The 23,187-nt window shown below is 43.6% G+C and overlaps 1 protein-coding gene across 1 annotated transcript in view; it reads left to right on the top strand.

Moving 5' to 3' along the window:
- The window catches only part of LOC134578472 (5-hydroxytryptamine receptor 3C-like), a 72,352-nt gene that overhangs the window by 42,618 nt on the left and 6,547 nt on the right, over window positions 1-23,187 (top strand). Inside the window, exons 5-6 of the mRNA XM_063437471.1 lie at window positions 8,918-9,090; window positions 19,182-19,342. Of these exons, the coding sequence (XP_063293541.1) occupies window positions 8,918-9,090; window positions 19,182-19,342 (334 nt within the window). The remainder of the gene's footprint in view (window positions 1-8,917; window positions 9,091-19,181; window positions 19,343-23,187) is intronic.

Raw genomic sequence — 23,187 nt, 5'->3', positions numbered from 1 at the left:
CCTGGAAGCGTTATATAGATGATGTACTGGTTGTCTGGTTGGGGACAGGTGATGAATTCCTAACCTTCATCTAATTAACTCCGTCCTAACTGCTTAGTCAATCTCTCCCCATTCCCTATACAATTAACAAGGTCCATGTCTGTGAAAGTTAAGGCATATTATTTTCAACAATGTATCTATTTAGAGATTCATCTCTTTAGACCTTTTTGTATCCACTCTTTTGGAATTGAGAGTTTTTCTATCTGCTATATCAGCTTGCACTTCTTATTTATATAGTTGGGATAATTTGTGGCTAATACATTTTTGACAATTATAATACAGCCTGTTAGTTTATCCACTTTAATGAAATTTTGTGTCTTGATATACATGATAGATACTTTCCTCGTTATGTTTTAACTTGGTGCAGGAAAGAGGGTTTTGGTTTTTTAGAGCACTGGGACGATTTTTCACTTGGGTTCAACCTGTATACTCATGATGGATTTCACCTAAACGGAAGAGGGTCTGCTGTGCTGGGGAATAGGTGTCAGGATTACAGTATGATCCAGCACGTAGAATTGTGTAACACAGAGTACTGATAGGTAACTTATACCGGACCTTAGAATGGCCGGACTCACGTACCAAAGAATAGTCAGGAATAGCCGAGGTCAAGGGATACAGAATGAGACACAATGATAAGGAAAAGACAGGGGTCAGGAATGCCAGAAAACAGGAAAGTCAAAAACAATGCCAAAATCAAATAACCAGAATTACCAGAATCAATAATGCGCTCTCGGACAACCACAAGGGAAACCACGACAGGGCACTGAGCAGGATGAGAACTGGGCCTAAATACCCCTCCTCTGGATCTGATAGGGTGTAATAGGGTCAAAGCAATGTAGAAAATGGAGATAGGATAAAAAAAGGAGATGGGCTTTATCTCAGTATAAGGGGGTGGAGATGGGGGGAGGTGAAAGCTCAGAACAGAGGAGGTATGTAATATTGATTAAATTCACAAAAAAATACAAATGACTCATTATAATATTAAATGTATGCTTACTAATGCAACAAGCCTATATAACAAAATGGGGGAACTAGAGGCAATAGCATACACTAAACAATATGATATAATAGGCATAACAGAAACATGGTGGGATGAGACATATGACTGGGCAGTTAACTTAAATGGGTACACATTATTTAGGAAAGATAGGAAAAACAAGAAGGGTGGTGGGGTATGTTTGTATGTCAACCATGAGTTAAAGTCAAATCTTAGGCATGTGGAGTGTGACGAGGAATATGTGGAAGCTTTATGGGTAGATTTCTGCTTGGGGCAAACAAAGGGAAATCAATTATCGGTTGGGATATGTTATAAACCACCTAATGTAAATATTAATGAGGAAGAACAGCTGTTAGAGCAAATTGGGAAAGCTGCAAATCGGGGTAACACGTTAATTATTGAAGATTATAATTACCCGGACATAAATTGGGATAGAGTGACTAGTACTTCAGTAAGGGGAATCAGGTTTTTTAATGTGTTAAATGACACCTGTATGTCACAACTGGTACAAGCACCAACTAGAAAGGATGCTTGTCTGTATCTCGTTATAACAAACAATGTTGATATTTTGACCAACATTGAAGTAGGGGAGTATTTGTGAAATAGTCATAGGCGTTGTAACGAAAATATACCCCAACTCGCAGGATTCAACTCAACAAAAGACAACACAGAAAAGAGGTACGTCTACCGGACCTTAGAATGGCCGGACTCGACGTATATGAGAAGAGACAGCGTAAACTAGGACTAGCCGGGGTCTGGTACACAGTAAACAGCAAGCCGGCAAACAGAACAGATAAGGATAAAGAGATAACGTAGTCAGAAACAAAGCCAAGGTCAATACGAAGGAACACAACTGAACACAACAAGCGCTAAAGGGAACTGTAACAGAAACCACGATAGGGCAAGGACTTATGGGAAAAAGGTGAGTATAAGTCCCTTCTAAATTAATGTGATTGGCTCCTGTCATATCCACACCCCCAAAAGGTAAGTGTATGGGGAGTGTGGCATGACAGGGGCCAATGGGAGCCTTTTGCCAATTTAGGCTCCCATTGTTTCTTTAAGAGCGCGCCCGAGACCCGCGGCGCGCTCTTAGATTAAGGCGGGACATGTGATCGCTTCTCGCGGTCACTGCCCGCCTTCCTGTTGCAGCCGTCGGATGAGCTGCGCGCGGCTCGTGCAGCAGCAGGACCGCGAGCGGCTCGAAGAGAGGACTGCGGCCGGCCCCTGGATAAGGTAAGTAACACTACAGGCGTGCACACGGGGTGTGCTGGGTGTGCCTGGGCACACCCTAATCCCCGCAGGATTGAGACCGGCAGGGGAGATCTCAGGATCTCCCCTGTCGGCTCAGGCAGAGCCGGCGCTATCAGAGTGCCGGCTCTGCTCTAAGCATCTATGGGCCTGTGGGGAGATCAAAGATCACCTACACACAAACAGCAACCTCACACACACAGCACCCACACACATACAGTGCACAAACAGCACCCACACACACACAGCACCCTCACACACATCACCCTCCCACACACAGCACCCACACACATACAGCATTCAAACAGCACCCACACACACACAGCACCTACACACACTCAGCACCCTCACACAAACAGCACCCACCACACACACAGCACCTACACACATACAGCACCCTCACACACATACAGCACACAAACAGCACCGACACACTCACAGCACCTACACACATACAGCACCCTCACACACACAGCGCACACAAACAGCACCATCACACACAGCGCACACAAACAGCACCCACACACACACACAGCACACAGACAGCACCCACACACACACAGCACCTACACACATACAGCACCCTTACACACAGCACCTACATACATACAGCACCCTCACACACACAGCACCCTCACACAAACAGCACCTACACACACACACACACAGCACCTACACACATACAGCACACACACACACACAGCACCCACACACATACAGCACTCTCACACACATACAGTACCCTCACACACACACAGCACCCTCACACACACAGTACACTAACAGCACCCTCACAAACACAGTACACTAACAGCACCCTCACAAACACACACACACAGCACCCTTACAACACACAGCACCATCACACAGCGCACACTAACAGCACCCTCACAAACACACACACAGCACCCTCACACACAACACACTCACACACACACAGCACCCTCACACACATCACACTAACAGCACCCTCACAAACACACGACACCCACACACAGCACACAAACAGCACCCTCACACACACAGCACCCTCACACACAGCACACTCACACACACAGCACCCTCACACACATCACACTAACAGCACCCTCACAAACACACGACACCCACACACAGCACACAAACAGCACCCTCACACACACAGCACCCTTACACAGCACACTAACAGCACCCTCACAAACACACACACAAAAACACCCTCACCTACATAGCACACTACCAGCACCCTCACACACACATCACACTAACATCACCCTCACACACAGCACCCTTACACACACACACACACACACACACAGCACCCTAACACACACAGCACACACACAAACACAGCAGTGTATGTATGTGTGTGTGTATATATGTATATATACATATACACGCAGCGTGTGTTTGTGCTTTAGGGTGCACACCCTAATGCAATAGGCTGCGCACGCCTATGGAAATAGTGATCACGATATGGTAATTTTTGAAATAAACGCAAAAAAAGCATATCATTTTAAAAAGGCCAATTTCAATAAGATTAGGGCAGCTCTACAACATATCGACTGGCATAAACTCCTTAGTGAAAAAAAGGATAAATGGAAACTATTCAAACAAATATTAGAAAGGTACATTTCTCAGTATGTACCATTGGGTAATAAATATAAATTAAACCAATTAAAACCAATGGGGCTTAGTAGGGAAGTAAAACAAGAGATTACAAATAAGAAAAGGGCATTTAAAGCATTTAAATAGAACAAATCAGAGGCATCCTATATAAGATATAAGGAAGCCAATAATACTTGCAAAAAGGCAAATAAAGTGGCTAAACTAGAAAATTAGAAATTGATATCCAAAGAATGCAAAACCAACTCCAAACATTTTTTCAAGTAAATCAATTCTAAAAAAACAAAAAATGAAATTGTGGGTACACTGGAAACATAGATGGATCTGTTAGCTAATGAAGATCAGGAAAAGACAGACATTTTAAATAACTATTTTCTTCAGTATATATTAATGAGGATCCTATGGCAAGAGATATGCAAATGATTGTTGCAAAAAACTTGGAATTGGATAACTCGAGACAAGGTGCTACAGCTGTTAAAGAAAATTCATGTAAATAAATCTCCGGGGCCTGATGGTATTCACCCACAAGTACTTAAGGAGCTAAGTGGGGAAATAAGTGAACCTCTGTATTCAATTTTTCAAGATTCTTTTGATTCAGGTATTGTACCGGAGGATTGGAGGAAGCAGATGTTGTTCCTATATTTAAAAAAGGTTCAAAATCCTTGCCTGGAAATTATAGACCTGTGAGCTTAACTTCCGTGACTGGGAAAATATGTGAAGGGCTATTAAGGGATAATATTAAGAAATTCATTGGGAACAACTTTGTTATTAGCAATAATCAGCATGGTTTTATGAAACACAGGTAATGTCAAACTAACCTAATTGCATTCTACGAAGAAGTAAGTACAAGTATAGATAAGGGTGTTGCAGGGGATGTGATCTTCTTGGATTTTGCCAAGGCATTTGATACAGTTCCTCCCAATAGGTTAGTCTTAAAACTAAAAGAAATTGGCCTACATGATTATTCTTGTTCTTGGGTAGAACAGTGGCTTAAGGATAGAATACAACGAGTTGTCATTAATGGTAAATTTTCAGGCTGGACAAAAGTGGTGTCCCTCAGAGTTCTGTTTTGGGACCACTTCTAGTTAACATATTTATAAATGATCTTGAAATAGGCATTGGAAGTCATGTTTTAGTGCTTGCAGATGACACAAAACTTTGTAAAGTTATAAAATGTGAGCAGGCTATTGCTTTGCTGCAGAGGGATTTGGATAGATTGGGGGACTGGGCACTAAAATGGCAGATGAAATTGAATGTAGAGAAATGCAAAGTTATGCACTTCGGGGTCAAGAATGCACAAGCAACTTACACCCTAAATGGTAATGAACTAGGGATAACCACACACGAGAAGGATTTGCGAATTGTTATAGACAACAAATTAGGCAGCAAATTGCAATGTCAATCTGCAGTTGCTAAGGCCAGTAAGGTTTTCTCATGCATAAATAGGGGTTTAAATTCTCAGGATGAAAATATAATTTTGCCTCTTTATAAATCACTGGTAAAACCACACCTTGAATATGCTGTGCAATTTTGGGCACTAAAGAAGGATATCATGGCACTATAAAAAGTGCAGCGACGAACTACAAAATTGATTAAAGGAATACAGCATTTTAGTTACGAAGAAAGGTTAAAAAATTTAAATCTCTTTAGTTTAGAAAAACATTATACAAATATATTCGGGGCCAGTACAAACCATTATCTGGAAATCTATTCATAAACAGGGCTATACATAGGACACAAGGTCACACATTTAGCCTGGAAGAAAGGAGATTTCATCTATGGCAAAGAAAAGGTTTTTTTTAAAGTAAGAGCAATAAGGATATGGAATTCTTTGCCTGAAGAGGTGGTTTTGTCAGAGTCTATAAAGATGTTTAACCCCTTAAGGACCAAACTTCTGGAATAAAAGGGAACCATGACATGTCACACATGTCATGTGTCCTTAAGGGGTTAAACTGCAATTGGATAAATACTTGAAAAAACATAACATACAGGGATATAATTTCTAATCAGTGGGGGTAATAGCTGCTTGATCCAAAGAGACATCTGACTGCTATTTTGGGGTCAAGAAGGAATTTTTTCATAGTTTGTTGCAAAATTGGAACAAATTGGAAAATTGGAACCTTCTTTTGGATCAACAGCAAAAGCAAATGCGAGGAAGGCTGAACTTGATGGACGCAAGTCTCTTTTCAGCAATGTAACTATGTACCGTATATACTCGAGTATAAGCCGAGTTTTTCAGCCCATTTTTTGGGCTGAAAAACCCCAACTCGGCTTATACTCGAGTCAAGGTCTGTATTATGGCAATTTGCATTGCCATAATACAGACTGGGGGGAGAGGGGGGCTGGCAGAGCTGTAACTTACCTGTCCTGCAGCTCCTGTCAGCTCTCTCCTCCTCTGCGCCGTCCGGTCAGCACCTCGGTCAGCTCCCAGTGTAAATCTCGCGAGAGCCGCGGCTCTCGCGAGACTTACAGTGTAAGCTGACAGAAGAGCAGAACGGACGGCGCGGAGGAGGAGAGAGCTGACAGGAGCTGCAGGACAGGTAAGTTACAGCTCTGCTGTAAGGACCACTATGGGAAAGGGGGGGGGTGTGTATAAGGACCACTATGGGAGGGAGGGGGGATAAGGACCACTATGGGAGGGAGGGGGGTATAAGGACCGCTATGGGAGGGAGGGGGGGTATAAGGACCACTATGGGAGGGGAGGGGGGGGGATAAGGACCACTATGGGAGGGAGGGGGATAAGGACCACTATGGGAGGGAGGGGGGATAAGGACCACTATGGGAGGGAGGGGGGGGATAAGGACCACTATGGGAGGGAGGGGGGATAAGGACCACTATGGGAGGGAGGGGGTATAAGGACCACTATGGGAGGGAGGGGGGTATAAGGACCACTATGGGAGGGAGGGGGGGATAAGGACCACTATGGGAGGGAGGGGGGGATAAGGACCACTATTGGAGGGAGGGGGGTATAAGGACCACTATGGGAGGGAGGTATAAGGACCACTATGGGAGGGAGGGGGGTATAAGGACCACTATGGGAGGGAGGGGGTGGGATAAGGACCACTATGGGAGGGAGGGGGGTATAAGGACCACTATGGGAGGGAGGGGGGGGATAAGGACCACTATGGGAGGGAGGGGGGGGATAAGGACCACTATTGGAGGGAGGGGGGGATAAGGACCACTATGGGAGGGAGGGGGTGGGATAAGGACCACTATGGGAGGGAGGGGGGTATAAGGACCACTATGGGAGGGAGGGGGGGTATATGGACCACTATGGGAGGGATGGGGGGGGATAAGGAACACTATGGGAGGGAAAAGGGGGATAAGGACCACTATGAGAGGGAGGGGGTGGGATAAGGACCACTATGGGAGGGAGGGGGTGGGATAAGGACCACTATGGGAGGGGAGGGGGAAGTAAGGACCACTAGGGGAGGGGTGAGTCAGGACCACTGGGGGGGGGTGAATGAACACGGGGGTGGGGAGGTAAGGACCACTGAGGGAGGAGGAGGGGAAGTCAGGACATATGGGGGGGAGGGGCGGCAAATTTTTTTTTTGCCTACGGCGGCAAATATCCTTGCACCGGCCCTGCACACACTGCATTCACACACTGCATTCATGCACACACACACTGCATTCATGCACACACACACTGCATTCATGCACACACACGCTGCACTCATACACACACGCTGCACTCATACACACACGCTGCACTCATACACACACGCTGCACTCATACACACACACTGCACTCATACACACACACATACGCACACACTGCATTCATTATACACACACTGTAAATAAATATTCAATTAATATATTTTTTTTAGGATCTAATTTTATTTAGAAATTTACCAGTAGCTGCTGCATTTCCCACCCTAGTCTTATACTCGAGTCAATAAGTTTTCCCAGTTTTTTGGGATAAAATTAGGGGCCTCGGCTTATATTCGGGTCGGCTTATACTCGAGTATATACGGTAACTATTGCACTTATTCATTTCAGCCCAGGGCCGGACTGGGAAAAGAATTTGGCCCGGGCATTTTTCAATCACAGCGGCCCCATGAGAAGGGGGCGGGGCCAGAGAGGGTGTGTTTTGTTATCCCTAATGACAAGCACTTCCTCTCTCAAAGTGAGCATGTTAGTTCAATGCGCAGAGCCCTGCTGAAGAGCTCTAGCATGAGAAAAAGGTCCTGTATTTGTTCTGTGCAGCACAAGCAAATTTAATAACATGCTTGCGCTGTGTTTGCTTTTAACTTGTCTATGGTGTCTCCATAAGTTGGATACCAGAGGACAAAAGGGCCAGGAAAGCGTATCGTGCCAGGGGCTGTAGAGAGTGTGTGTGTGTATAGGGGGCATAGTGTATATTGGGGATGTTGCGAGTGTGTGTATACGGGCTGTAGTGTGTGTAGGGTTTGTAGAGACTGTGTGTTTAGAGAATGTAGCACGTGTTTGCTAACAAGGAATGTAGTACGTGCATAGGGGATTCATAGTTTGTATGTCAGGAATGTAGTGTGTGTAGGTGGTGCAGTGTGTCTGTGTAGGGGATCTAGTGTGTAAAGGACCCAGAGTGTGTATAGGAGATTGTATGTGTGTAGAGGATTTAGAGTGTAGATAGGGATCTACTGTGTGTATGTGTGTGGAGATTAGATGATCCAGAGTTGGGTAAGGGATCTAGCGTGTATCTGGAGAGTAATGTGTGTAGTGGTGCAGTGTGAGGGGCGCTGTAGTATATTTATACTACAGCTCCACCGGGTCCTCCTCTCCCTCCCTCCCCAGCCAGCGGCAGCGTTACAATGCCTGTGGGCCGGTGAGGGAGATCTATGATCTCCCCACCAGCCCATGAAGGCACACAGCAGGGCCGGCACACTGATAGTGTCGGCCCTGCATGGGCCAGCCGGAGAGATTCTGTGATCTCCCCTGCCAGCCTCAGCCCCTGGTCATTGTGGCCCACCGGGCATTATTTGTATTCTATAGTAAAAAAAAATACATGGCAGTCTTAGAAATTAAACAATATTTATTTTCCAGAACTGAAACAGAAGATAACTATCCCGTGACGGCATATTACACACTTCACTATGATGGAAAAATCACTCAAGAAAAGCCATTACGAGTTGTTAGCACGTGTAATTTAGACATGTTCAAATTCCCCTTTGACAAACAGCTTTGTAACCTGACCTTCGTTTCTTTTCAGTACCCAGGTATGTTCATTACAAATAAATAAAGTAAACCTATAATAAAATATCAACATTACTATATATTATTTCTGTTCATGTATTACTTTAAGGAACACTCCAAGCACCATAACCACTACAGATCGCTGTAATGATCATCTTGCCAGGAGTGCCCTGGCACCTCCTAATTGTAATGAGTCAATTAGTTTAACTGTTAATTGGGGTCTGTCGGGCACCGCCCCCCACCACCACTACCCTCATCAGATATCCAGGCGCTGCTAAGAAGGAACTTCCATTAGCTCTCCTGAGTTCAGCTCTACATTGAAAAGGTTTGACTCTATACAATGTGATGGGATGTCAGGGCACTGCAGGCACCATAATCACTACAGTGAACTATAGTCGACATGGTACTTGAAGTGTTAATTTAATTAAAACAATTGTGATATATAATAGAACACTGACCATCAGTTATGTTATTATCCTTTGGTTTAAGCAGTTTCCCAGTTTCATTTGTTCTATATAGTGCATAAATATAATACTTTATACTTCTCCAAATACAAAATGGTTATTCACTAAATACAGAGAGAGTAAAGTGGCATTTTACAGACAATTCCCAATGGACTCACTTGCTGAAATCCTGACTGTCATACCCAAAGAAGGCAAGGACCCATCCTGTTGCGCCAGTTATTGACCTTTGTCACTCCTGAATGCGGACTTAAAACTGTTCGCAAAAGCCATGGCCTTGCGACTCTCGATTTTTATTTTTTTTCTCGATTTCCTCCCGGGTCCGTAGCGGGCCCCGGGTAACCCGACCGGTTTCCTCTGCTACTCCACTTCAGCCAGTCAAGAACCATTTAAAGCACAAAGAGACCCCTTCCACCCCTCCCCCCCACCCCACACAGTCCTGGAGGCAGTGGTGTGCTGCCCTAGGCAGGACGGTGCTCAGGCACCACCCCATATTTAAATTTTCCCCACCCCGTCATGTCAAGGCCACACTTGGACTGACAGAAACTTTCTTACTGATGCATCAATTACATACAATCACTAAAAAATACAGTAATTGGCACACATACTGTTTAACCAACACACACTTTCACTGACAGAAAGACACACAGACACACACACACTCTCATATACACTGACAAACAATGACATACCCACACACTCACTGATTTGACACACACTGACAGACTTACATTCACTGACAGACACAGACCCACTCATTGACTGAAACATACACACTCACTGACAGGCACTCACTGACAGACACCTACACACACATTCACTCACAGACACACAGACACTTACAGACACACACTTACAGACACACACATTCACTCACAGGCACACACACATTCACTCACAGACACACACACATTCACTCACAGACACACACACATTTCTCCCAACACTCCAAAATGATTATATATTTTTTTATCTAAATCCACCCAGCCTCCCTGGGAGAGCTGGAGTGGATTACTTACATGCGATCCAGTACGGCTGCTGCACGGTCTGGTGGGGGGGCGGAAAGGCTGAGTAGGCGGTGAGGGAGCTCTAATCTTCTTTCTCATCTCCCATGCGCAACACTTAGTGATGACGGGAGCCGGAGTACCTTCATATTCTGGCTTCATTAAAAGGCACATGAGGAGGGGCGTGGCTTGGTGCCTGAACTGAATGGACGCACATCTGTGAGGCTCCTAACGTTCTGGTGCCCTGGAGCTAAAATAATCGGACTACAGAGCCAATTATAGCACCTACAGACTCAATATGTCTCAGAGGCAAAAGAACAAAACGATTAAAGCAGACCGGGCGTCCTTCTTCTTGACACGGACTGCCGGACAGAAAACGCGGGAAGGCCGCAACCATTACAAAGATGGCGGAGAGGCCCGCTCTCGAGAAGGATCTCTCTCACCCTCAGCCTCCCTGGGTTCCCTCACAGAAGAACAACCACTAACTACTTCAGCAATGCGATCCATGCTTACCGACCTGGCTGACACGATGCAGGACAACATGAAGAAGCAGCTGCAGAGTCTCGCGGCGGATCTCCGCAAAGACATCTCCGACATAGGCCAACGCACGGCCCACGTGGAAAACAAATTAGATGAATGCGCTGAGGCACATAACCGGCTGGCGGCCAAAGTGCGGGAACAAGAAACAACCCTCCAAACATATAAAATCAAACTGGCAGATCTAGAGGACAGATCGAGGAGGAACAATATTCGGATCCGAGGTATACCGGAAACAGTATTAGCCGCAGGCCTCACGGATTACCTTCAAGACATGTTCCAACTGCTCCTACCAGCCATTCACCCGGACCAACTGCTCGTGGATAGAGCGCACCGTCTCCGACGGCCACAACACCTGTCAATCTCAACGGAGAGGGACGTCATTGCACGAGTTCACTTCTTCCACGTTAAAGAGCAGCTGATGAAGACAAGCAGAAACGCTGATTTGCCTGACCCCTATGGACACATCAAACTCTTTGCAGATCTCTCTGCGGAAACTTTACAATTTCGGAAACACTTGGCTCCGGTCACTACCACACTGCGAGAGCGCAAAGTACTATACAGATGGGGATACCCTGCAAAGCTTTTGGTCCATCACAACGGATCCATGCACGCGATCTCTACCCTGGAATCGGGTCTCTCTAAGCTCACGGACTGGGGTTTTCCACAACCAGAGCGCTTGCAGCAGAAACCTGCAAAAAACCCCAGGATCTCCCCAGACTGGACACTCGCATGAAGGCTTTGAGACACTCCTTCCTAAACGGAGGCATGATACTATTGCCCTTACATATCTGCCTGAGTTCCACTGCAGTCACAGAGATCAGGTCGTAACACAAGCTAAATGTTTTGAATTATGGACAATTATAATGTTAAATGTATTCAGTTATGTACTAGGTTATGTACTTCCGCCCTGGAGTGAATATAATAGATCTCAACTAGTACTTGTCCCAAGCAGTTAGAGAACTATCTGACCGTAGACCACCTTCCCTCAGGAAAGACTTGCCCCTCTTCTCCCCAGGACCCAATGGGGAGCTGGGAAGGACCATAGAGGCCAGCGAGTAATAGCCTCCACTGATTAATGGTATATATGTAAGAGTTGGGCCTGTCCGGCCGCTACATTGAGACTGCCAGGGGCAACAAAAACATGTAGGCACCCTACGCTGTTGGGGCCGCGGCAGCTCAGGCACAGCAAGGGCTAATTTACTGAAAAGGGGGACCACATACATCAGAGGCCCCTCCAGGGATGAATTATGATATAGGTCACCTGTGTTACCGCGACGCCGGGGACCCGGCACCGCACACCCTCATATGTCCTCCCATCTGCAAGAGAACATAGGGCATAGACGTCTCTTAGATCCCGCATAATAGAGAAGAGGGTGAACAAGGCAGAGCCCCCCCCCCTTTTTTTACTTATGGACTGCTATACACAGGGAACAGTTGACCCAGCCCAAACAAAAGGACAACACCTTTCACTTGATAGGGCCGGAAGTACCAATGAGTTATTTCTTAATTTTTACATGTATTCTCCTTTTAGCCCAACCTGTTCTCATTGCCTCCTGAGACTCTCCAGACATACAAAAAGCACAAAGTTACAATGCTCCTACCTCCATCAGAGCCACGAATGAGCTGCACGCCTAAGGCTAAGCTCGACCTCCCGTCCCCCTAGGCTCTGCGATCGAGAGTTCCTCGACGCAATGTGGCTCCGAGTAAGGGAGCTAGTTAGGGCATGTTGCCCACCCGTTTACCCTAACCCCGTACCTATCCCCCTATCTGGACTCCTCCATCCCCAGTGGGTCCCCCCCTTCCCCATGCAATGTCATCCAGACACTCTACCTCCAGCTACCCCACAGAAGCCGAATCATTTACCACATCTTACCAAAACGCATGAACCCATACTTAGCCGACTTGTTACCGATACACGCAAAAGAAAAGCAGCGCATCCACCCCCCACCGTACCACTATGAGACTTGTCTCTCACAATGTCAAGGGGTTGAACACCCCAGGTAAACGCAGACTATTGTTTAGAGATCTAATCTAAAACAGGGCAGATATTGCCTGTATCCAGGAAACGCACTTTCGGAATGACCGTACTCCGGCCATATTTATGAAAACTTACCCCGTCCAATTTCACTCTCAAGCAAGCACTAAAACAAGAGGAGTATCAATTCTGGTTCACAGAGACGTAGCCTTTACTCCAATAGCGCACAGTATCGACCCAAGAGGCAGATACATAATACTGGTGGGACAATTCAACGATGTCCATCTCACATTAGTTGCAACTTATTTCCCCAATGAAAACCCTACGCAGTTCCTCCAAATGGTCTTACATAAAATAGATAAGATTAAAAAGGGAAATGTAATTGCATACAATCACCTATGCTCGACACGACTGCTACCCTAACAGGAAGCAGCAAAAAGAGATTAGACACCACGAGTAAGGCATTCACCAAACTGATAGATCGCTATGACCTCTACGATGCCTGGAGATCACTGCACCCGGAGGACAGAGATTATTCCTTCTACTCGAGGGCACATAACACCTATACCCGCATAGACGCATTCCTCATAGATAGACAACTCCTAGCCAATCTGTCTAACTGTACCATGGGGAATATAACATGGTCGGACCATGGTCCAGTGTCCCTTGACCTACTAGACGCCTTCCAGTTTAAAGGAAGAGGCTCATGGAAATTAAATGACACACTGCTGACAGACACCACATTTGTCAAAGAAATAAGAGAAGCACTGCAAGCTTACTTTGAAACAAATAGTGGATCGGAAATCTCAGACAACACAGTTTGGTCAGCGCACAAGGCAGTCATGAGGGGCCTGTTTATCAGGAGATCCTCTTTTCTGAAGCGACACCACCAAACTAACATCCTAGATTGCCACAAACAAATAGCACTAGCCTCCAAACAGAACAAACTACAGCCCTCACCACAATTAGCTACACAACTTCAAACATTATATACCCGCTTAACACAGCTAAACGCAGAAAAAACCAAAAACATGCTCCACAAATTAAAAGCCAATGTTTACCATAATAGCGGCAAAGCCAGTAAATACTTAGCCAATAGACTACGAACAAAATACGCCAACTCAAAAATTGCACATGTTATAGGCGAAGACGGCAACAAGAAAATCACCCCCACAGATATCAGCCAGGAATTTGCGGAGTTCTATTCCAAACTCTACAACCTGAACAACTCTGGCACGGTACAGCTGACCAAGGCAGAGGAAATAGACAGTTACCTTCAGATGGCCAAACTTCCCCAAATAGACTTGTCACAAGCAGCCGACCTACTAAAACCTATTACATTACAGGAGGTGCTAAACGTGATAAAGGGATTACCAAAGGGTAAAGCGCCCGGGGCAGATGGCCTCTCTAACGCATACTATAAGCTATATGCCCAAGAACTAGCCCCCCATCTCCTGAAGGTGTACCACTCTGCCTCAGAAATGGGGAAATTACCACATGAAATGTTGTTGGCCACCATAGTAACCTTGCCCAAACTGGACAAACCGCCAGACCAATGCAAAAATTACCGACCCATATCGTTACTAAACACAGACGCAAAAATATATGCAAAGGTCTTAGCGAATAGATTCAGCGACCTCTTGCCTACACTCATAAGTGACGACCAAACGGGATTTGTAAAGGGTAGGCAAGGGCTAGATAACACCCGCAAACTGACACTGCTGTTAGAAAGTCTTCGTAAGGCCAAGGGCAGCGGGCTGCTCCTTGCATTGGACGCCGAAAAGGCGTTTGACCGTCTTAGTTGGCCCTTTCTAGATCGCACACTGCGGGCATATGGGTTTCCACCACCAGTTGTGCGACAAGTGTTCGCACTGTACTCTACACCATCAGCACAAGTCCTCCAAGCTGGATTTCAATCGCACCCCTTTAACATCACCAACGGTACGAGACAGGGCTGCCCCCTGTCACCCCTGTTGTACGTCCTGGCCCTGGAACCCCTGTTACGCAATATCAGAATGCACCCTCTCATACATGGCATTACTGTGAAAGGTACAGAATATAAAATTAGTGCTTTCGCAGATGATATACTATTATATATATCGAAACCCGTGGAGTCCCTCCCTAACCTTATGCAGACCATCAAACATTATGGCCGGCTGTCATATTATTCGTTGAATGAATCAAAAACTCAAGCAATGGGGATAGGACTACATGCCTCCCAGATGTTGACCCTGAGCAAGACATACCCATTTGAGTGGAGGTCAGACAATATAAAATATTTAGGACTTCTCTTTACAAAAAATCCCTCAGACCTCATCACTAGGAACTATATTAGGGTCTGGAATGACTGTAAAGTAATCTTAAAGACATGGGGGGCCTTATTCCTTACATGGACCGAAAGAATAGTGGCACTGAAGATGTCAGTGCTCCCACGGCTGCAATATGTCTTTCGGACCCTCCCACTAAAGCTCCCCCAATCCTACTTCAAAGCAATCCAGAAAGACATGAATAAGTTTATTTGGGGGAATGGGAGACCCCGGGTGGCACTAAAACTCCTTAAGGCACCGCTAAAGGAGGGGGGACTGGCAGTTCCAGACGTTCGCTCCTACTATCACGCAGCAATACTAGCATCCGCACTACCACACCTTATAGACCAACCACCCCCACAATGGGTAACACTAGAGGCACGGCTGTTAGAACCATATATACTCTCACATGTTCTGTGGATACCCAAAACACTTCGGCCAACGATACCGGACATTCCAAACCAACTGTCACTACTACTGCACACATGGGATACACATAGAGCCAAACTGTGCAACAACCCTCAAATATCTAAAGCCACGCCCACGTGGGCTTTAACATACTGTATCCCGACCTTCAATGCTAGACCATGGCACGATAAGGGCCTACACAATCTTACCCACTTCTACACAGGAAATAAACTCACAGATTTCGCCACACTGCGCCTAGTTCATGGGATCCCACAGACCTCCCACTTCTCTTATAGACAACTCCAATCCTTCCTACGCAAACACAAACAACATGACCCTACACTACAAGAAATAGGGATGCAGAACCCCACAATATGGGAACAAATCTGCCTGGATAAACGCCTACCTAAATCATGCAGGCCGCTATCCATGTGTTACAGACTTCTCCTAGACTACTCCCCACTCTCTGACGCCACACCTGCGAAACAGTGGGCGCTAGACCTCAACGAAGTGATCTCCCAACAAACATGGAATGACATCATTGTCTCTCCCCAAAAACTGGTCAAGTCGGCCACTCTCTTAGAGCAACATACAAAAATGATATATAGGTGGCACTTAGTACCCGCGAGGTTGCACAAACTTTACCCGAATAGCTCCCCACAATGTTGGAGATGCGCCTCTCACGAAGGCACTGTACTACACACATGGTGGCAATGCCCGCTGATCCAACCGTTCTGGAAGGAACTACACAGAACACTATTAGAAATCACACACACAGAACTGAAGTACGAACCACGCATGTACTTACTGCTTTCCACACCCCCAGGAATACCTCCACACATTCGGAAACTCACATATCATCTGCTGCTCACAGCACAGCGAGTGGTAGCAAGGAACTGGAAATCTAGCCGAACCCCAGCAATAGAGGTAGTTCTCTCGGAACTAGATAACCAAAGAATATATGAACAATGGTTCACCAACATATGCCCCCCTACAGTCATAAATAAGGCAGCCTGGGAAACTTGGGAGATATGGAGACAGACACACCACAAAAAGGAATAGCATAAACGCAAATACAGGGAGGGTAGATAGAGATAGAGACAGAGGCCTGACCTGGAATACTAGGGACAACCCGGAGAGTATCAAGAAAGGTTATAGATATTTATAGAGCACAATGTCAAAAGAGACTGATTGCTGTCTACTCTGTATATTTGTATGTATGTACTTATGTGGTTCGGAACTACTGGATGACCCCCCCCCCCCCTCTTTTATCTTCTGTACCCCTCTCAACCTTACCCCCATGATATGTTGAAAACAATAAAAATTGTCAAATTTAAAAAGGCACATGAGGGAGCTGAGCAGGAAGAGCTCAGGTGAGCATGCTTCCTCGCCGCCGCCACATTAGAAGCTGCCGCCTGCCCCGGGGGGGCTCAAAAGTGGCCAGCCGGCCAGCTCTTGAGCCCCCCAGGACACGGGGCAAACAAGGCATCTGACTGGGCTTTGGTGGTGGCTAAATCCACAGGGTCCCCCACACCAACCGCTGGGGATCTTCTTCCCAAGAGCCTCTGTGCCTGGGAGTGTAGGTGTGGTTCCAAACCTTTTCAAGGTTTCTCCACTATAAGAAGTAGTCCCCAAAACCACCATATTTGACTGACTATCAATAAAGGTTTATATTATACTGATTGTTAAATATACTGAAGAGTGGAAGTAATTTTCACAAACTTTGTAAGCTTTCTTCATATTCTATGTATACTTTGCAACCCTAAATTCTGCACCGATTATTCAATATCTGAACAATTGCAAATAAAAAAATAAATAAAACAAATAAAGATTGTCAAAAATTTGGGGTAGGATGGCGTAGCATTAGAGATTTGTAGGTCAAGATTAATTGTTAGATACAACTCTTATAACTTATAGTGTGCCCTCATACCCGCAGTGTGCCTTCTAATACAGTCTAGTGTTTCCTCTTACACCCCTCAGTGAGCCCTCTTTTTCTACTTATTTCCCCTTTTACACCTTCCCCACTGCAGCGTAATTTACTACTTTGGAGTATTGTAAGTAGTACTAGAGACCGTATCTCCAGAAGGATATTGATACTTTGGAGAGAGTTCAGAGAAGGGCTACTAAACTGGTTCATGGATTGCAGGATAAAACTTACAAGGAAAGGTTAAAGGATCTTAACATGACAATAGCCCTGACGTTGCAGCACCCGGCACCACAACGGATAAAGTCTGAGTGCAGGGACCATCTTGCTTTATTAATATATTATACTACCGTATATGTATTTAATAACACTTATTAATAAATAAATAAAAAACATACAATTATAATTGTATTTATTATTGTATATATTTAAATTCTACATGCATATTTTGTAATCTTTTTACATAATTATGTGACTTTATTAATTACAATTTCAGAGACCTGCCTGACAACCAAGGCAGAAAGTCTAAAGGATTTGTAATCCCTATATTTAACCCTGTAACTCTTCAAAACCCGATAAAACATGTACATGGGGGGTACTTTTGTACTTGTGAGACATCGTTAAACACAAATATGTATTTTATTGCAGTAAAAGCTAACAGTATTATGACATTCACAGTTAAAATGTCATGCAGAACTTAACATTTCTTAATTTCTCAAAATTCGTTAGATTTTATTCATATTAAATTATGTTTCATATATAACTATTTGATGTGAAATGAAAGCTCTTTTAATTTTATTAATAAAATTATATATAAGTGTGGGTGTACACAATGTGAAAGAGGTAAACTATGGTTTGAAAGACTTATAGTGCAGGTTTTGTTTTGATTAGAACTTGTAAAATTGCCTACGTCCTTAAAGGACCACTATAGGCACCCAGACCACTTCAGCTCAATGAAGTGGTCTGGGTGCCAGGTCCATCTAGGGTTAACCCTGCAGCTGTAAATATAGCAGTTTCAGAGAAACTGCTGTGTTTACATTTGGGTTAATCCAGCCTCTAGTGGCTGTCTCACTGACAGCCACTAGGGCCGCTTCCGCGATTCTCACTGTGAAAATCACAGTGAGAAGACACTGGACGTCCATAGGAAAGCATTAAGAAATGCGCATTCAGAGCCAACCTCGGAAGAGAGAGGAGAGTTCCCCAGCTCAGAGGGAGCTCGGCGCTGGAGAAAGGTAAGAGTTTAACCTCCTTAGCCCCCTTGAGCCCAGCGGGAGTGGGATTCTGAGGGTGGGGGGGACCTAAAGACCCTATAGTGCCAGGAAAACGAGTTTGGTTTCCTGGCACTATAGTGGTCATTTAAAGAAACTAACCTATAGTTTGCTATGATGATTTAATTTGCTAAAATTTGGTGTTTCATGAATAATCCTGATCTTACTAGAACTTCCTAATGCTCACTTTTACACACCATGTTTTCTTTACATGTTATCATTCTACAGAGGCAGAAATGGTAATTTTACCAAAATCCAATGCCTCAACTGTGAATAAAAACACAAAGAGTGTGTTTACAAATAAAGGTGACTGGATCCTTCAAGATATCTCGGTTAATAACAGCGAAATGGAATATGGGAGCCTTTCATATAGTTATGTTGTCTATGGGGTAAGAGTCAAACATTATCACCATATTGCATATTGACACATATATTACCAAAGATATTGCTGTGCTTTCCCCATATATTTTGCTTGATATGTTGTCACATTATTGATCTTTACATTGTCATGTTGTCCCAATGGTGTCCAGCTGTGTTGTTATATTACCCCCTGCTGTAATACAAACAACCACTAGAGGCACTTCCACTGCACTGACCGAGTAATACTTGGTAACGTGAAGACCCCATGGAAAGTATTGATTTAATGCTTGAATGCATGCATGGCACTTGCCACCCATACGCATTTGGTACCCAATGCTCCTCCGAGACGTCGGAGGAGGTGAAGACATCAGTAAAAGTTTATTTTTCAAAATTTAATTGCAAATGCATGTTTGAGGACATGCCCATATTAATCTAGGGACAGGGACACTATAGCATTAGCAATACTGTTTAACATGTTTAGAAATGATCTTGAAGACAGCATTGAAAGTCATGTTTCAGTGTTTGCAGATGACACAAAACTCTGTAAAATAATACAATGTGAGCAAGATATTACTTTGCTGCAGAGGGATTTAGATAGACTGAGGGACTGGGCACTCAAATGGCAGATGAAATTTAATGTTGAAAAATGCAAAGTTATGCACTTCGGCGTAAAGAATACACAAGCAACGAATACCCTTAATGGAAGCGAATTAGGGATAACAACACACGAAAAGGACTTGGGAATCGTTATAGACAACAAACTATGCAACAATGTGCAATGTCAATCCGCAGTGGCTAAGGCCAGTAAGGTATTGTCATGCATGAAAAAGGGCATTCATTCTCGGGACGAGAATATAATTTTGCCTCTTTATAAATCACTGGTAAGACCACATATTGAATATGCTGTGCAATTTTGGGCACCTGTTCTAAAGAAGGATATTATGGCACTAGAAAAAGTGCAGAGGCGGGCTACAAAATTAATAAAAGGAATGGAACATATCAGGTATGAGGAAAGGTTAACAAATTTAAACCTATTTAGTTTAGAAAAACATCACCTGGGAAGGGGATATGATAACATTATACAAATATATTCGTGCAAATACAAACCATTGTGTGTAAATCTATTCACAAACCGGACTTTACATAGGACACAAGGTCATGCGTTTAGACTGGAAGAAAGAAGATTTTGTCTAAGGCAAAGGAAAGATTTTTTTACTGTAAGAACAATAAGGATGTGGAATTCTTTGTCTGAAGAAGTGGTTTTATCAGAGTCCATACAGATGTTCAAACAGCTACTAGATGCATACTTGCAAAAACAGAATATTCAAGGATATAATCTTTCAATGTAGGGTAATAACTGCTTGATCCAAGGATAAATCTGACTGCCATTCTGGGGTCAAGAAGGAATTTTTTTCCTAGCTTGTTGCAAAATTGTAAGTGCTTCAAACTGGGTTTTTTTGCCTTCTTTTGGATCAACAGCAAAAAGCAAATGTGAGGGAGGCTGAACTTGATGGACGCAAGTCTCTTTTCAGCTATGTAACTATGTAACTATTTAACTATTTAACTATGTTATGTATTCCTAGCACTATAGTGTTTATTTACTTCTCTCTGTCTAATGAAATGTTAACGCTTTCGTTTTTGAGGCAAGTTTGAGATTTCATGCATTCATGACGGGTGCCTTTTTTTGCATTCCGATTGAGATTAAGTTAGTAGTCTGGGTGACTAAAGGGTCCCTTTTACAAAAAATACATCTCTTGCACTACATGTGATAGTTAAGGTTACTTTTTTTTATCTTTATTTGAGCTTTTCACAAGGTATACAGATAAAAGTTGCTAATCGCAACAAGGAAGCATCATAACTATTTAAGCAGTATTAGCACAAAACAGGGGAAGGTACCAGCACCAATATTCTGACACTATTCAAATTCAACAGCATAGTAACCCAACTAATGGTCAGCTGCTCTGCACCTAAGTTTTATCTTTCAACAACAAAATATAGCCAGTGTGAAGGTGAAGCGCTTTATTTTATATGGTTAAAACCAAAATAGAAAGTGTTCGGTGTAGTGGAGAGCAGAGATATAATTCAAAATACCTTGACTTGTCTCATATAAATCACAATGGTTCATATGCAGTTCCCTAAAAACATGAGCAAAAAAAAAAAAAAAAAAACAGTGCAAACTGTGGTACAAAGGTAGGTATATACAAAGGAGAATATACATTTCCCACTCACACTTTTAGAAGCTACATCTATATAGCTCAATAGAATGGCTTTTGGGATCCGTAAAGGCGGCTCTTATCCCTTCTTTCATATGTGTTCTTCTCTCTCTTGTATTCTATAATAGATAAGGAAGAGCACATATGGTGCAATAACATAGGTCTTATGCCTTGTGATAAGTAAGGTAAATAGGGTACTTACAAACCCAGAGCCATCCACATCGGCTCTGATCCAATAGCATATGTGGTTAAGAACCACAATCCTTCTTTCAAAATAGCAGGAAAATGCCAAGAGTGATTATAAAAGATACATCAACTTTATTGTACTATTATCAATAAAATATAAAAAATATATAAAAAAAATAACACTATATAGGCATAAAAGTACAGTATTCCAAAGTCTGTTCCGCACAGTATTCCCAGGACGTGTTTCGCCGTGAGGGCTTCCTCAGCTGGATGTGAAAAAGTCTTTGTATCTTCTCTTGGACTGATTCCTGCTATATGTACCCCTCTCAGGGGTTAACTAATTGGTTTCCGGCTTGTAATTTCGCGGGCAATCACCATAGCAACAGTGACGGCCAGCGTATAAAGCCTCCCTCTTTGCAAACTTCCGGGTATCCATGTCGGTTCGTCACTTCCGGTCCCGTAATTTTATGCCGATACGTCACTTCCGTGCGTTCCAGCTTGCGGTTCATCTCCCCTGTAGACAGTGTATCCGAACCGGCATAATTGCAGGGATAATAGAAGAAAGTTAGTTCAACACCGGCATGACCCCAGAGACAATAAAGGAAGATTCACTTTAGACCAATACATTCAATAGTTGATTTCTATATATCATACTTAATTTAGAATCTTTTAGGTGTCCTCTTTCTTATTGCTTCTTTCTATCCCTGAATCAATTTACTAGATGTCCATGTGTATTCTGATCGAAGTGTTCTCTTCTTACATTCATTTTTAGCAGCATGTAATGTATTAAAACTCTTAAACATAAGAAACTTTATATTGCACTCCATAGTAATCATTACGATTCTTTCAAAAACAATAATACATTTTCAATTTCCGACTTATTCTATTTATAAAGATGTATTTTTGCATATTTATATATCCAAATGTAATTCTATTTAAACAGACATTACATCCAAATAATATATACACATGAGAAAAATAAAATACCATATATTTGTAGATAAAAACTTAGTATATTAATATTAGCACAAGTTCGCTATTCAACTCTAAGTGGTCACAATTTTTACAGTGCTGCCTCTCTTGTGTAACAGCAAGGCACAGTAAACCTTTTTTTTTTACACAATGCCCAAAGAAAGAAGAAGAAAACAAAACCAGGAATATTAGAAACAGGAACATCACATTACCCATCACCCTAGTTACTTGTTGTTGTGGAATCACAGTGCTCGACGTCAATCCACAGTCATGGTATGATACAGCATATGGATCCATGTAACCTTCGCAGGTAACCTAATTGCATATGACTCCATCAATCCCCCCAAAACCCAAGACACCTTGCATAATGTCTGGTTACTTTTTGTAACCTGTTCTAAAAATCAAGTGTCTCTAATGTCAGCCTGCTTTGCGTAACTTACATTTATTTTCCACAAGACTAATATAACGCTTGTTTTGTATGCTACTTGTCTTAATCGTTATCA

This window comes from Pelobates fuscus, chromosome 12 (genome assembly GCF_036172605.1).
Source record: "Pelobates fuscus isolate aPelFus1 chromosome 12, aPelFus1.pri, whole genome shotgun sequence".
NCBI classification, from domain to species: Eukaryota; Metazoa; Chordata; class Amphibia; order Anura; family Pelobatidae; genus Pelobates; species Pelobates fuscus.
Note: the sequence above shows the minus strand (reverse complement) of the source record. Positions and strands in the feature narration are given on the sequence as shown.